Source organism: Camarhynchus parvulus, chromosome 20 (genome assembly GCF_901933205.1).
Source record: "Camarhynchus parvulus chromosome 20, STF_HiC, whole genome shotgun sequence".
NCBI classification, from domain to species: domain Eukaryota; kingdom Metazoa; phylum Chordata; class Aves; order Passeriformes; family Thraupidae; genus Camarhynchus; species Camarhynchus parvulus.
In genome coordinates this window covers 11,755,698-11,769,038 of record NC_044590.1, presented here as the reverse complement: position 1 = coordinate 11,769,038, position 13,341 = coordinate 11,755,698, and the positions used below count along the sequence as shown (strand labels likewise).

The 13,341-nt window shown below is 56.4% G+C and overlaps 1 protein-coding gene across 1 annotated transcript; it reads left to right on the top strand.

Annotated features, from left to right (window-relative positions):
* Nucleotides 1-1,188: 1,188 nt before the first annotated feature.
* Nucleotides 1,189-12,796, top strand: GSS (glutathione synthetase). The gene is made up of 13 exons (XM_030963546.1): nucleotides 1,189-1,295; nucleotides 2,063-2,198; nucleotides 3,440-3,585; nucleotides 4,824-4,899; nucleotides 5,686-5,825; nucleotides 5,926-6,042; nucleotides 6,262-6,342; nucleotides 6,585-6,662; nucleotides 8,184-8,250; nucleotides 8,845-9,039; nucleotides 9,804-9,885; nucleotides 10,218-10,407; nucleotides 11,159-12,796. Exons 2-13 carry the CDS (start codon nucleotides 2,070-2,072, stop codon nucleotides 11,280-11,282), a joined length of 1,425 nt encoding a protein of 474 aa, XP_030819406.1. The 5' UTR covers nucleotides 1,189-1,295; nucleotides 2,063-2,069; the 3' UTR covers nucleotides 11,283-12,796.
* The last annotated feature ends 545 nt before the right edge of the window (nucleotides 12,797-13,341 follow it).

Sequence of the window (13,341 nt, the reverse complement as noted above, 5' to 3'; positions counted from 1 at the left end):
CAGCCCTGCTGCTTTGCTTGGAGCTTCACAGTTCTGTCCCAAATGAGCTGTGAAAATGCTCAAGTCATTCTGTTATTTCAGTGGATGCACAAATGTTTGCCTTGGGTTGACAACAAATCTTGTTTCTTTTTACACTGTTTGTTGGAGGCAGCAACACAAGGTTGTTCCATTTCATGACACTTATTCAGAGGGCAGACAAACTTAGGACTGACAGTTCCTCTGCACATTGAAATAAAAAAGTAGAAAGGACCTGCTTGGGTATTATTTATTTACATCTAACTTTTGCTTGTTCCTAATAAAAAATTAACCCTCTCGATTGCCCACACTGTCATTTCAAGCCCTGTTGGTGGGAAATGAATGTCCTGTAAGTACGTGAAAGGATTCTGGGACCTGGTCTTTCCCAGGCATCCCCAGGTGAAGGGGCCCAGAAGAGCCGCAGCCTTGGCTCTGTGTGACACAAGGGCAGAGAGCGCAAACCCAGAGTCACAGGGCCAGAAAAACCTCAGCTTGCACTGAGGGCACCCAGAACACTGCTGAGAACCTGGGAGCACCTCCCTGCAGGGCACACGGTCAGGGACAAGCCCTGGGGACACCGGGAGCACAGCACAGCTCCATGGGCACTGCAGGGGCCATCAGCCCTGGGGCTGCACCGCAAACCCTCGGCCAGCCAGGGACAGCGCAGCAGAGGCACCTGCGTGAGGAACAGGGCAAGAAACGGAAAACATAACGATATCCCAAATTCCTTTCCCTTCCTCAGGCACATCTGCAGTTGCTCTGTCCTGCCCTGCCTGCCCAGGGTGAATTCAGCTCCCATCAGGGCAGCAATGGCGGTGAAGGTGTTCGCACGGAATTACGGGACCGCTGGTGTTGGAAAGGGTCACACACAGCGCCAACCCTTCCATGTCTCTGGGCTCCCAGCAGCTCTGGCCCTGAGCAGCCCCTGCACGCAGCAGGCGGATTTCACGAGCTGCAGCCCCAGCGCCCTCGTCGCCCTCCTGCTGTCGCGACATGACGTCACACCGCCGTGACACAGCCCGGCGCGTGCGCGCTGCGCGCTGCGCGCTGCCGACGCGGCTCCTCCTCCTCCCGCCCCCTCTGCGCGGCATCGCACACGAGGGGCACTTTCCCCCGCTGATTGGTTCATTGAGCTGCCAATGTACCTGAGGGGCGGAGCGAGGGGCGCGGCCCGTCCAATCACGGGGCGGTCCGCAGCGCCCGCACCGAGCGGCCGGAGCGGGTCTGGGTCCGGGTTCGGGTTCGGGCGGCGGAACCGCGAGCGCCTGGACGGACCGGGGGTCGGTGAGGGGCTGGGAGGGACAGCGGGCTCGGGGGTCAGGGGACGGCGATGTGCTGAGGGCTGGGGCTCAGGAAACGGGAAGCGGGAACCAGGAAGGGGCCGGGGGTCGCGGGCCAGGGTCGGGGGTCAGGGCGCACTGACGGTCTGGGGACCGGAGGCCGGCGAGGGGACAGGGAGCGGGACAGCCAGGGGCCGGGGTCAGGGCACAGGGGCTGGGGACAGCTTGGTCTCGGGCACAGGGGCTGGGGACATCCTGAGCTCAGGGCACAGGGGCTGGGGACAGCCGGGGGTCAGGGCATAGGGCTGGGGACAGCCTGGTCTCGGGCACAGGGGCTGGGGACGGACAGGGGCTCAGGGCACAGAGGCCAGGATCAGGATTCAGGGGCCGGGGCTCAGGACGCAGGGGCTGGGGACAGTCGGGGGCCGGGCTCAGGGTGCAAGGGCTGGGGACAGCCAGCGGCCGGGCTCAGGACACAGAGCCTGGGGGTCCGGGCACAGCGTCCGGGGACAGCCGGGGGTCAGGGCACAGCAGCCGGGGCTGAGGGCACAGGGGCTGGGGACAGAGAGCGGGGCTCAGGGGACAGCCGGGGGTTGGGGGTCCGGGCACAGGGGCCGGGGACAGCCGGGGCTGAGGGCACAGGGGCTGGGGACAGAGAGCGGGGCTCAGGGGACAGCCGGGGGTTGGGGGTCCGGGCACAGGGGCCGGGGACAGCCGGGCCCGGCTCAGGCTGCAGGCCGGGCGGTGACGCCGTGCCGTGCCCGCAGCGCTGCCATGGCCGCGGCCTGGCAGGACGTGGTGCGGGACGCGGCGGCCGTGCGGGAGGCGGCGGCGGTGGCGGTGGACGCGGCGCTGCTGGCGGGGGTGCTGATGCGGACCGGGGAGCAGCCCAACGCCTCGGATGTGAGTGCACAGCGCGGGGAGGAGCCGCTCCGTGCCGGGGGTCCCTGAGCCCTTGGCAAGGAGCGGCTCCCCAAGGGACAGCCTTGAGTGTCCTTCACTGGGGCGCAGCTCACAGCCCATCCTGGTGATGAGCACAGCTCCCCAAGGGACAGCCCTGAGTGTTCTTCACTGGGGCGCAGCTCACAGCCCATCCCGGTGATGAGCACAGCTCCCCAAGGGACAGCCCTGAGTGTTCTTCACTGGGGTGCAGCTCACAGCCCATCCTGGTGATGAGCACAGCTCCCCAAGGGACAGCCCTGCCATACAGATTTGTGGTTTGTGCTTTTCCAAGGAGAGGGATAGATCTGGGGAGGTTTAGGAAGCTGCCTGTTGTGGTGCTGGGAGTTAATCCTTTTCCCAGCCTCTCACCACCCATATGAACCTTTGAACCAGAGGAGAGTCTCATGGAGGGGCCTCTTTTGGCATGTTCCCAGCTACAGTCAGCCTTTGTCCCACAACTGGGGTGAGGTGACAGGGGTGGAGGTGGCTGATGTGTGGGATTTACCTGGCAGATGGCTGGGAGGGCTCAGCCTGTTGGAGCAGAATGCCATGAGGGGTCTCAGAGGAAGAAGTGCTCCTGTGCAGGAGGGATGGGGCACCATTGGGGAAGGGTCCCTGAGGAGCCTGGGGACAGGCAGGCAGCTGGCAGGGGTACAAGGAGGGAGGTGTTCACCAAAGCACTGCTCCTGGATGTCACATAAGGGCTCTGAGTGATCTGAAAGGGTGAGAGGAAGAGGGAACCTGGGAGGAGAGGCCAAACGCACTGCCAGTGTCCCTTGATTCATGTGAAAATCCAGGTGAATTGGAAACTTCTCTGTGGTGTAATATATGGACTGTGTGACCCCGTGCCTGAGATGTGGGATGAGCCAGGGCTCTGGAGCAGGGATCAAAGGAAGTAAGAACCAGATAGCCAGAGCCCAGGACTGGCAAATTAACTTTTTCTCTGCCCCTGAGAAGTTCTGGAGGCAGTGCTGTCCAGTTCAGGGGGAGGCAGTCAGCCCAGCCCAGCCCAGGCGCTGGAGCAGCAGTGCCCTGTGGTGGTTCATAAAGCAGAACCCTCAGAAGTGAGGAATCAGTAGGGTTGAGGCCATCCATATGTCTGCCCTGCAGGGCTGGGGGTGCCTTCAGACAAGCAGAGGAAGCCTCCTTAGCCCCTCTTGAGCTGCCCAGACCTGACTGCTGTGCTGCATCCCTACCTGCAGGTGGTGAATTATGCCCCCTTCACGCTGCTCCCATCTGCAGTGCCACGGGCCTTGTTTGAACAAGCCTATGCTGTCCAGCAGGATTTTAACCTGCTGGTGGATGCTGTCAGTCAAAACAAAGAATTCCTGGAGCAAACTCTGGCCAGGTAACGTTTTTGCATGTTGCATTTTAAAGAAATATTTTAGATGTAAAGCTTTATCACCCTTGTGGCATCCATACCTTTTTGAGGTCTTGTTGGGCCCCAGAAAATGGGACATCTGGCCAAGACCTGATTCCCTGCTATGATCTTCAACTTTGCCACTTTTTCAGGCTTGTGAATTCATACTTGTGAGCTTTTTAGCCCCTGGGCCTTAAATGCAAATCACTGGAGTCTTTGAGTCCTGGATTTAGGAGTCTCTTTTAGTCTTATTCTGCATCTGCCTGTGTCTGTCCAGTAACCACCAGCTCTGCTGCAGCACTGATGAAAAGGAGGTGTCTGTTCTGTTTCCACACCCTCCCTCAGTCACCCCCTGCCCTCTTTCCCAGCCACAAGCTCTGGCTGCAGGAGGACTGTCCAGCTCTGGCTCCTGAGTTCTGCTGAGTTTAGCTGTGGCTGTTGCCCTGGGCTGGAGTGACCATCCCTGACTTTGTCACTCGTGATTGTGCGGCTGATGCTTCCACAAATCCCTCTTCCCTTCCCACTGCCTGTTCTGTGCTGCCTGTGCATGTTCTGCTGCCTCTGGCACTGGGACAGAGCAGAGGAGGCTGTTTTCCAGCATCCTTTTGTTCTGTTAAATCCTCACCCTTTGGAGCTCTGTTCCAGAGCTGCCTGCAGCCAGAGCTTGTGGGGACATGTTTGTACCTGTGGTTAGAAATGCAGCACCTGGGGCTCTTGTGTGCTCAGGTGCATGCCCTGTGCCAGGGCAGCTCCCTGGAGGTGCTGCTCAGGATTTGGGGCCCTGAGGAAAAGCCAGATCTGCTCTAGCAGGGCCACAGTGTGTGGGATTTGGAGCCTGACAGGACAGGGGGATTGGATGAAGCTTCTCTGAACTGTGTGTGCAGGCCCAGAGAGTCCTGTAGTTTCTGCCTTAACCTGCAGAATTCTGTCCCATCTCTGCCCTGGCAGTGAGTCACCTCTGCACAGGAGGGCCTTTTGTGGAGAGGCTGTGCTTGGCAAGCTGGGTTTGTGTTGTGGTTTTGCACTGAGCATTCATGGGGAGGTGTTTCACACTGCTACAGCACTTGGCTGAGCCCCAGTTCAAACCCAAGAGATCCCCAGAGGACATGGTACTGCTCTTTATGCTGGAGAATGCCCCTGCTAAGGGCTTTTTCTGCAGAATAATTAATTTTCTCGTTCCTCTGTGACAGCAGCAGGGAGCTGATGTGGTCTGTGTTTCTCTCTAGCACCATCAAGGTCGACGACTTCACAGCTCGGCTCTTCAGAATCTACAAGCAGGTTTTGGAGGAAGGCTTGGCTCAGGTACATGGGCAGGGGATCCCCGTGGTCTGTGCCCCTTGGCATTGTGGTGGGGTGCCTGGGCTCTGGCTGCAAGCTTTGGCACTGTGGACTCTGAGCTGTGCCAGGCTGGTCACTCCCTGCCCTGCAATGTCTTGTCACAGCTGCTGAGCTCAGGACCTTGCCCTGTTGAACAGCTGAGCTCTTTGGTTGGTGCTGCTGGAAACAGCCTGGCCTGTACAGGGAGGAGTTCGTGGGGTTTGTCTTTGTCCTCTGGGAGCCTCAGGGTGTGCAGGGACGTGTGTCCTGTTGGGACCTGCTCTGGCCAGGCCATCCCTGCAGAAGCTCCTTTACTTTCAGTGTTGGGAACTCCTCTGGAGCTCTCAGAGGGCCGTGGGCAGGGAGCAGAGCACCCAGGTGTGTGACCTGCGTGATTTGTATCAAACTGAGGGTGACAGGACAAGAGGGAGTGTCTTCAAACTGACACTGAACAGGTTTAGATGAGATATTAGGAAATTTACTGTGCAGGTGGTGAGGTGCTGACACAGGTTGCCCAGAGAAGCTGTGGCTGTCCCACCCCTGAAAATATTCAAGTCCAGGTTGGACAGGGCTTGGAGCAGCTTGCTCTAGTGGAAGGTGTCCCTGCCAGCTGCAGGGGCTGGGGTGAGGTGATCTTTAAAGTCCCTTCCAACCCAAACCCTTCTGGGATTCTCTGACTGGATCTGCCCTGGGAGGATTCTGAAGTAAGGTCATGAAAGGATTTGCAGTTAAAGGCAACAGGAGACCCCAGCTGCCCTCCCTGTGTTGCAGACTGTGGTTTTGGGCATCAACCGCTCGGATTACATGTTTGACTGTGGGCTGGAAGGCACAGCAGCTCTGAGGCAGATAGAAATAAACACCATTGCTGCCAGCTTTGGAGGGCTCACCTCCCGCACTGCTGACGTCCACAGGTAAGGAGCACCTCCCACTGCATGGCCCCTGTGCTCTCCAGGCTGTTCCCTTGCTCCAACTGGGCATGGACATGGCATTTACAGCATTTGTGTTCCACAGGTTGGTGTTGAATGTGCTGGGAAAGAGTGAGGAGGCATCACAGCTGCTGCCCAACAACCCAGCGAAGGGGCTGGCCTTGGGAATTGCCAAAGCCTGGGAGCTCTATGGATCCCAAAGGTAAGGAGCAGTGCAGGGAGCCTGAATCACAGAGATGGAAAGCTGTCCAGCTCAGGTGGGGAGGTCTCAAAGGGTGAGAGGAAGAGGGAGCCTGGGAGGAGATACCAAACACACTGCCAGTGTCCCTTGTTTCGTGTAACAACCCAGGAAAGCTGGTGATCCAGCTAGGAGTGTGTGGAGTGTTTATGGGTTTAATGATGTCCTCGGTATCTCTTCCAGGGCTGTGGTGATGTTTCTGGTGGAAGAAGTCCAGAGGAATATTTTTGATCAGCGTTGTGTAGAAATTGAACTTTGGAACAGGTAAAGTTCGAATTTTCCTGGGATGGGAAAGGAGGGAGGAGATAGTTCAGTTTCTGGTATGGAAAGCTGAGCAAACAGCTGGCAGATAAGAGGGAATCTAGGATGGGTTCCTAAACAGGGAGTTTTTTGGGATTTGTAGGATTTCTCTGGATCCATAGCACAAAGCCTGAGGCTATTTATGAAGGAACCTATAGATCCACGAACCCCACCCATGATCTGCGACTCTGGCACTGCTCTTGCAGGAATATCCGCGTGGTGAGGAAGCGGTTCCGGGATGTGTTTGAGCACGGCTCCCTGGATGCCAGCAGGAGGCTGTATATGTGAGTATGAGCCAAGGTGCACACTCCTGCCAGCTCCTGAGCACATGGGGCTGCCCGTGGGAGCCTGCAGCCAAAGCTGCCTGGAAGAAATGACTGAGGAAGCAGTTCTCTTCCATGCTCCAGGCTGCTGCTTCCTCCTGGAGCTGAGATGGCTTTGTGTTCACGGTGGTGAGATTTTGCAGATACACATCAGTGCCTTACAGCTGCAGTCATAATCTCCCTCCTTCAGGCTTCAGCCTTCATTGCTCTGGGGGATCTTTACCTCCTCCACAAAGGTCTGCTCTGAGCAGCCCTGGCTGTTTGAGAGGCTCCCACAGAGCCATTTCCTGTTTACTGTTCAGTGCTGCTCTGCCAGGGGGAGCAGGGCTGGGTCGTTAGTGCAGGAGGAAGAAGCATTCCATGTCCTTTGGGAATCTCTTGGGTTTGAACTGTCTGTGTCTTGCCTGCTCCCTGTGGAGACCAGGATGGGAGGATCACAGACTCCCAGCTGGTCCCAAGTGTGACGTTTGTCCTATTTCCAGGTAATGTGCTGGGAGCTATGTGAACCTAACACGTGGTTTCATGACAGTGAGTTTTCTGTAGTGAGGCTGATTTTTCGACCTTTGAGGTCTGTGCTGTGTTTAATTAATGAATGTATTGTCATGGCTGGATAGTTGAGGGGAAAGGGTATCCCTTGTTCTTCCTCCTGAGCATCCTCCCCTGTCACTGCTGCATGCCTCCTGTCTGCCTGCCAGCAGCTCCCAGACCAAGTGCACAGTTTTGAGGCCAGAGCTTGGGTGTGTGGTGCTACAGCTGTGCTGCCAGCCCAACCCTGGCAGGCTGGCTTGGTGCCTCTCAGGTTGTTGAGTTGATGTCTTACCTTGAATTGCCACAGAAGAAGAACTTTGTTCCTTCCAGCTTCAAGAATCACAGAGCTGTTAAGGTTGGAAAAGACCTCTGAGACTGAGTCCCACCTGTAACCCAGCACCACTGAACATGTTCCCAAGTGCCAGAACCTCACATCTTCAGGTCCCTCCACTGCCCTGAGCCGCCTGTCCTAGTGCTTGACCAACTTTTCAGTGAAATGTTATCTCCTAATCTCCAGTATAAACCTCCTGTGGTGCAACTTGAGGACATTTCCTCTTGTCCTGTCCCTGTTCCCTGGGAGCAGAGCCCAACATCCCCTGGCTGTCCTGTCAGGGAGTTGTGCAGAGCCACAAGGTCCCCCCTGAGCTTCCTTTTCTCCAGGCTGAGTCCCCTAGGACAGCATGGGGTTAAAAGCTGTTAAAATGAGGTGCTTACCTCTCTGCAGAGCTGGGTGTCAGAATTATTGAGCCTTTGGTTAGAGCAGAGGTTGGGTGTCAGCTCCCTGTGCCTTGGGACAGGCCGAGCTGTGGTTCAGTGGAGAGGAGCTTGCAGTGTTCAGCTTGCTGTGACAGAGCCAGGCAGGAGCAGGAAGGCCAGAGGAGAAGGGGCAGGGGGCCGTGATCCCCCCTTGGTGCTGGGACCTGGCTCTGTGAGCACTTCTGGTTTCCATTCCAGGGATGGCCAGGAGGTCGCAGTGGTGTATTACAGAGAGGGCTACGTGCCCCAGGTCTACGACGAGCAGGTCAGTACCCACCCCCCTGCCCCAGCAACCACAGCTGGGCACTGCCCAGAGAGCTCCAAATAACCCAGGGGCAGCTACCCTGTCTAGGGTGGGGTCAGTCCTGCCCAGTGGGGCTGAGAGCATTGGGAGGCTGTGACTCCAGAGAGCAGGTGGATGACCCTGCAGAAACATGGGTGGCTTTCTTCTCCAGGGGGTCATCCCTTAGTGCAGCACTGAATTGTTTCTGTACATTAGGGGTTAACGCAGGTATGAGCACCTGCTTAAAGATTTCAGACTTAGTGTACAATCACTGTGCTCTCCTAGCATGATCAGGCTGCAGGTAATAATAGCACAGAGCAGATCTTGCTGGTGTCTCGAGGTGGCAGCACTGGACAAGCTGAGGAAGGTGCACACAGTGGATTAATTTAACTGTGCCACCCAGAGGTGGTGGGGAATTCATGCCTGCTTTTCTCTGGAGTGCTACTCCCACCCCCTGTCCCTGCCAGCAGGCAGGGAGGAGACAAACCATATGTCGAGCACTGCACAGAAAAGAGCAGAGCAAACCTTTTGTGTGTTGTTTTCCCTCCTGGCATGGTTGCTCCTGCTCTGCCTCAGAACTGGGAGGCGCGGCTGCTGCTGGAGCGCTCCCGGGCAGTGAAGTGCCCCGACATTGCCACGCAGCTGGCGGGCACCAAGAAGGTGCAGCAGGAGCTCAGCAGGCAGGGGACACTGGAGAAGCTGCTGCCAGGCCACCCCGAGGCCATCGCTCGGATTAGAGCCACCTTTGCAGGACTCTACTCCCTGGATGAGGTGAGTGGGAGCAGGACTGGAGCAGGAGCGGACATGCACTCCTGTGCTCTAAGCAAAGCCCTCTCTTCTTCTCAAGCAGTGGGCCTTGGGGAATTTGTTGGTGTCTCTGCTCAGAGGGATCTGCTGAGGAGTCCCTGCTGCTCCCTGATGTTTCACAGAATAATTTAGGTTGAAAAAGCCCTCCAAGATCAGAGTCCAACCTTTGACCAAACGCCACCTTATGAACTAGACCATGGCACTGAGTGCCACATTCCATCATTCCTTGAACACCTCTGTCACAGACATATTTTATGAAAAATCCTTTTGCTAGGATTTTTTCTCCTGAGAAGCTGAGAGGCCTCAGAAATGACACGTAAACAATGATTATCTGCTGCTGTGGAATGCAACAGGTGCATCTTTGATTGGTCTCATGTGGTTGTTTTTAATTAACGGCCAATCCCAGTCCGGCTGTCTCGGACTCTCTGGTCAGTCACAAGATTTTATTATCATTCCTTTCCTTTCTATTCTTTCAAGCTTTCTGATGAAATAATTTCTTCTACTCTTTTAGTAAGTTTCAATATATAATTTTCTTTTAATATAATATATATCATAAAATAACAAATCAGCCTTCTGAAACATGGAGTCAAGATTCTCATCCTTCCCTCATCCTGGGACCCTGTGAACATCACCACACACCTCCAGGGGTGGTGACTCCATCCAGCTCACTCCCATGTCCATGAAGAATTGATTCCTGGTGTCCACCTGTTTCCATCCTTTCCTGCCAGGGTGAAGAGGGTGACAGAATAGCTGCCACAGCCATCGCTGACCCCGACCGCTTCGTGCTGAAGCCTCAGCGTGAAGGTGGAGGTATGAGCTGGGCTCTGGAGGTGTGAGCTGGGCCCCTGGGGGTTTCCATTGTGGTCTGTGCTATATTTGGGACAGGCAGGAGCTCTGTACCAGCTCCTGGTCTTGTGCTGAGGGATAAAGGGTGGCTTGTGGCTACTCATATCCATGGGGACTAGTCCTGCCACTAAGGCAGTTCTGCTCCTGGAGGAGCTCCCAAGGCCCTGGTGCTGGGTGTGGAGAGCCCAGGCAGCACCTGGGGAGACAAAGGCTGGGTTATTTGGGCTGGCCACAGAGCTGGGGCTAGGGGATTCTGCTGTCCTGGAAGGGTTTGATGTGCTGGTTTTGTTTGCTAGGGAACAACCTCTATGGTGAAGAGCTCAGGGAGGTTCTGGAGAGGATCAAAGACAGCCCTGAGAGAACCTCCTACATCTTGATGGATAAGATCAAACCCCAGCCAGCACTGAATTACCTGCTGAGGGCTCACAGCCCCCTCCAAGTGTCCGAGTGCATCTCTGAGCTTGGGATCTTTGGTGTCTATGTCAGGTGAGCAGTGTGCTTGTTCCCTGCTCCTGATGTGGCGGAGGAGCATTTTGCCCTCTATGCAGCCCAAGCACAATCACAGGACAGATGTCTGGGGACATGCAGGTGCAGGGGACAGATGTGACCATTCAGTCTGTGCTCCTGGGAGCAGCTCTGAGCACGTGTGCACATGTTGAGCTGCTGCTCTGAACCTGCTGCCAGATGAGCTGTTGCAAAACCACAGGGCTGGTGCTGGCAGTCACTGGTGCAATGGGATCTTGGGCTCCATGTGTGTCATCCCTGATTTCTGGGAGCACTTCCTGGGTTCTGGATGCAGCCCCATGTGTGGCTTTTCTGAAGCCCTGGGGACTTCTGAAAGGCCTAATGCCTGTTCAACCCTAACAGGAGCTGCTTTTGTTTAAAACCCTCCTAGGCCACATTTCCATAGGGTATAAATTAAAGTCCTTTTCACACAGTTTTGGGAGCAGAGGTGCTCTGGCAGCATTCAGCATGGCCAGTGCAGCCACCACTGCAGGGCCCCCACGTTAACCCTGGAGCTCTGCTGTGCCCTGTGTGCTGATAGGGAAGGTGCATCCTGCTGCCCCAGAGACCTGCCAGGGGCTCAGTGTCTGCAGGGGCTCAGTGCTGTGCTGTGCAGGGGCTTTGTGCTCTGTGCTCTGCAGGGGCTCAGTGCCCTGTGCTCTGCAGGGGCTCAGTGTCCCTCTCTCTGTGCTCAGTGTCCCTCTCTGTGTGCTCAGTGTCCCTCTCTCTGCAGGCAGGGCAGGGAGCTGGTGCTGAACCAGGCCGCCGGGCACCTGCTGCGCACCAAGGCCATCGAGCACGCGGACGGCGGCGTGGCAGCCGGGGTGGCCGTGCTGGACACGCCGTACCTGGTGTGAGGAGCCACAGCCCACCCTCCTTCTCTGCTGCCTCAAGAGCTGATCTGCCCCAGGGATTCCTCCTTAGGGTGCTTGCCACGGTCTGACTGCTGGAGGCTGTGAGGAGGGACTGATGTAGCTGCTCAGAGGTCCTGGGTGCCAGCCCCAGCTGCTTCTGGTGGTTCCCCCTCCGGGAAGGAGGGGATTCCCTTGCTCTTCCCAGCTTCTTCAAGGGGGATTCCCTTGCTCTGCCTGCTCAGGGGGCCCTGCCCTGGGCACAGCCCAGCTGTGACTCCCAGGACTGCAGGGTTCTGGGGGCAGGGGGATGCAGAACAAAGGGTCAAGGTACCACTACAGGTCTTTGTGCTGCTCCCACTTCTGAGCTCCTTATGCTGCATGGTTTCTGGAGACATACACAGCCTAAGGAATGAGAGGAGAAAGTTGGATGGGCAAGTATCAGCCTTTTTCTTCATCCAGTGCCTCAGTGCTCTCCAGCTTAAAGAGGAGAGCCCAGCTCCACTCCCCATGGCCCCTCCAGCCCTCCTTCCCATGCTGCTGCTGTCCTGCTTTTTGTTTTCCTCTGTGCCTGAGGGTCCTCAGGGTTCCTGCACCGGGCACAGCTGCCCTGGGTAATTTGCCCAAGGGCTTCTTGCTTTTGCTTTGCCCAACTCCTGTTTTATTGGACTGGGTGCCTCTGTGCCACACAGGGCAGGCAGCAGTGCAGGGTCCAGGGCAGGCTCCTGCTGTCTCCTGCAGCCCTGGCCAACAGATCTCCACAGAATCCCTCAGAGATGGAGGCAGCTCCCAAGGCAGCAGGGAATTGGAGCCTTGTGTGTGTTGATAAATCCCAAAGCACCCTGGGTTTGGGCCAGTGCATCCTCCTGCAAATCAGACCCTGAGCATCTTCCTGTCAGGGAGCCCCAGCCTTGGGAATGCTGCTGCTGAGCCTGGGAGCTCTGTGGTGAGGAAGCAAAGGAATTGCAGGGGAGGTTGGGCAGCACAGCCCCAGCTCCCAGCACCTTACTCTGGGACCAGCACCAGCAGAGGGGGAGATGTGGCTCCCTCCAGGTTTTATGGATCAGTGGGAACAGCACAGCAGTGGAGGAGTGTGGGCTCTCCTGCTCAAGGTCTTCTGCCTCTTCCTCCAGCCCCTTCTCCTCCTCAGCCCTAAAAGCTGCACCTTTCTGGCAGCAAAGAGCTCAGGCAGGCTCAGCCCAGCCCTGTCAGTTACACAGAACCAGCACAGAGGCAGAATTCCTGCAGAATGGGATATGCTGAGTGGCAGAACCAGGACAAAAGCAGAATTCCTGCAGTGTGGATGTGCTGAGTGACAGAAGCAGCACAAAGGCAGAATTCCTGCAGACTGGGTGTGCTGAGTGCCAGCCCTGCTGGCTCTTTGCTGCTGCAGCATCAATCACCAATTGGTCACCTGGGAAACTGCTCCATTCTCCAAGTGTGACTGAAACTGGGCTTCCTGGGTGTTTTGTTGGGGGATTGATTACCCCAAAGCCAGAGATTAAAAGGAATGTGCAATCTGACTGCTGTTTGTGCCACGTTTGTCTGAGCCCAGGGGCACACCTGGCCAGGTGTGCAAAGATCCATGGCTGTGCCTGGAAGGGGGGCAGGCCTGGGATGGAGGTGAGACAGCCCTGAGCTGTGCTGACAGCCCTGAAACTCCTCACCCAGCTCCCTGGAACCAGTGCTGCATGAGGGAGTTAGTGACATGTGTGTGTAACACTGTGTTGTGCTTTCCAAGAGCCTTGGAGCAGCACTGGCTGGAGACCAGGGAGAAACTGAGGCACAGGATGGAGCCCTGGAGCCAGCACTGCCAGCCACAGTAAATCCCAGTCCATGGAAAAACATGATGCTGGCAGGAACCTGCCCCTCCCATCCCAAAAGCCAGTCCTGATTTCTGGCATGGCCCCTCAACTGCACTGAGCACCTTGAACTCAGCAGCACACAAGCACCTACCACCCACACACCCAAGCCTGTTTCCATTTTGTTTTCTTGAATTTTATTCCATTTTGCATTAAATTCTCGCTGTTTTCCAGCCAAAATTACATAGCTGACAAAGAGTAAC

Excerpts from the sequence above, each read along its gene's own strand:
- GSS (XM_030963546.1), top strand. The coding sequence starts at position 2,070 with ATGGCCGCGGCCTGGCAGGACGTGGTGCGGGACGCGGCGGCCGTGCGG. Across the intron at positions 3,586-4,823 it reads CTGGAGCAAACTCTGGCCAG|CACCATCAAGGTCGACGACT; the intron begins GTAACGTTTTTG and ends GTTTCTCTCTAG. Across the intron at positions 6,043-6,261 it reads GAGCTCTATGGATCCCAAAG|GGCTGTGGTGATGTTTCTGG; the intron begins GTAAGGAGCAGT and ends TATCTCTTCCAG.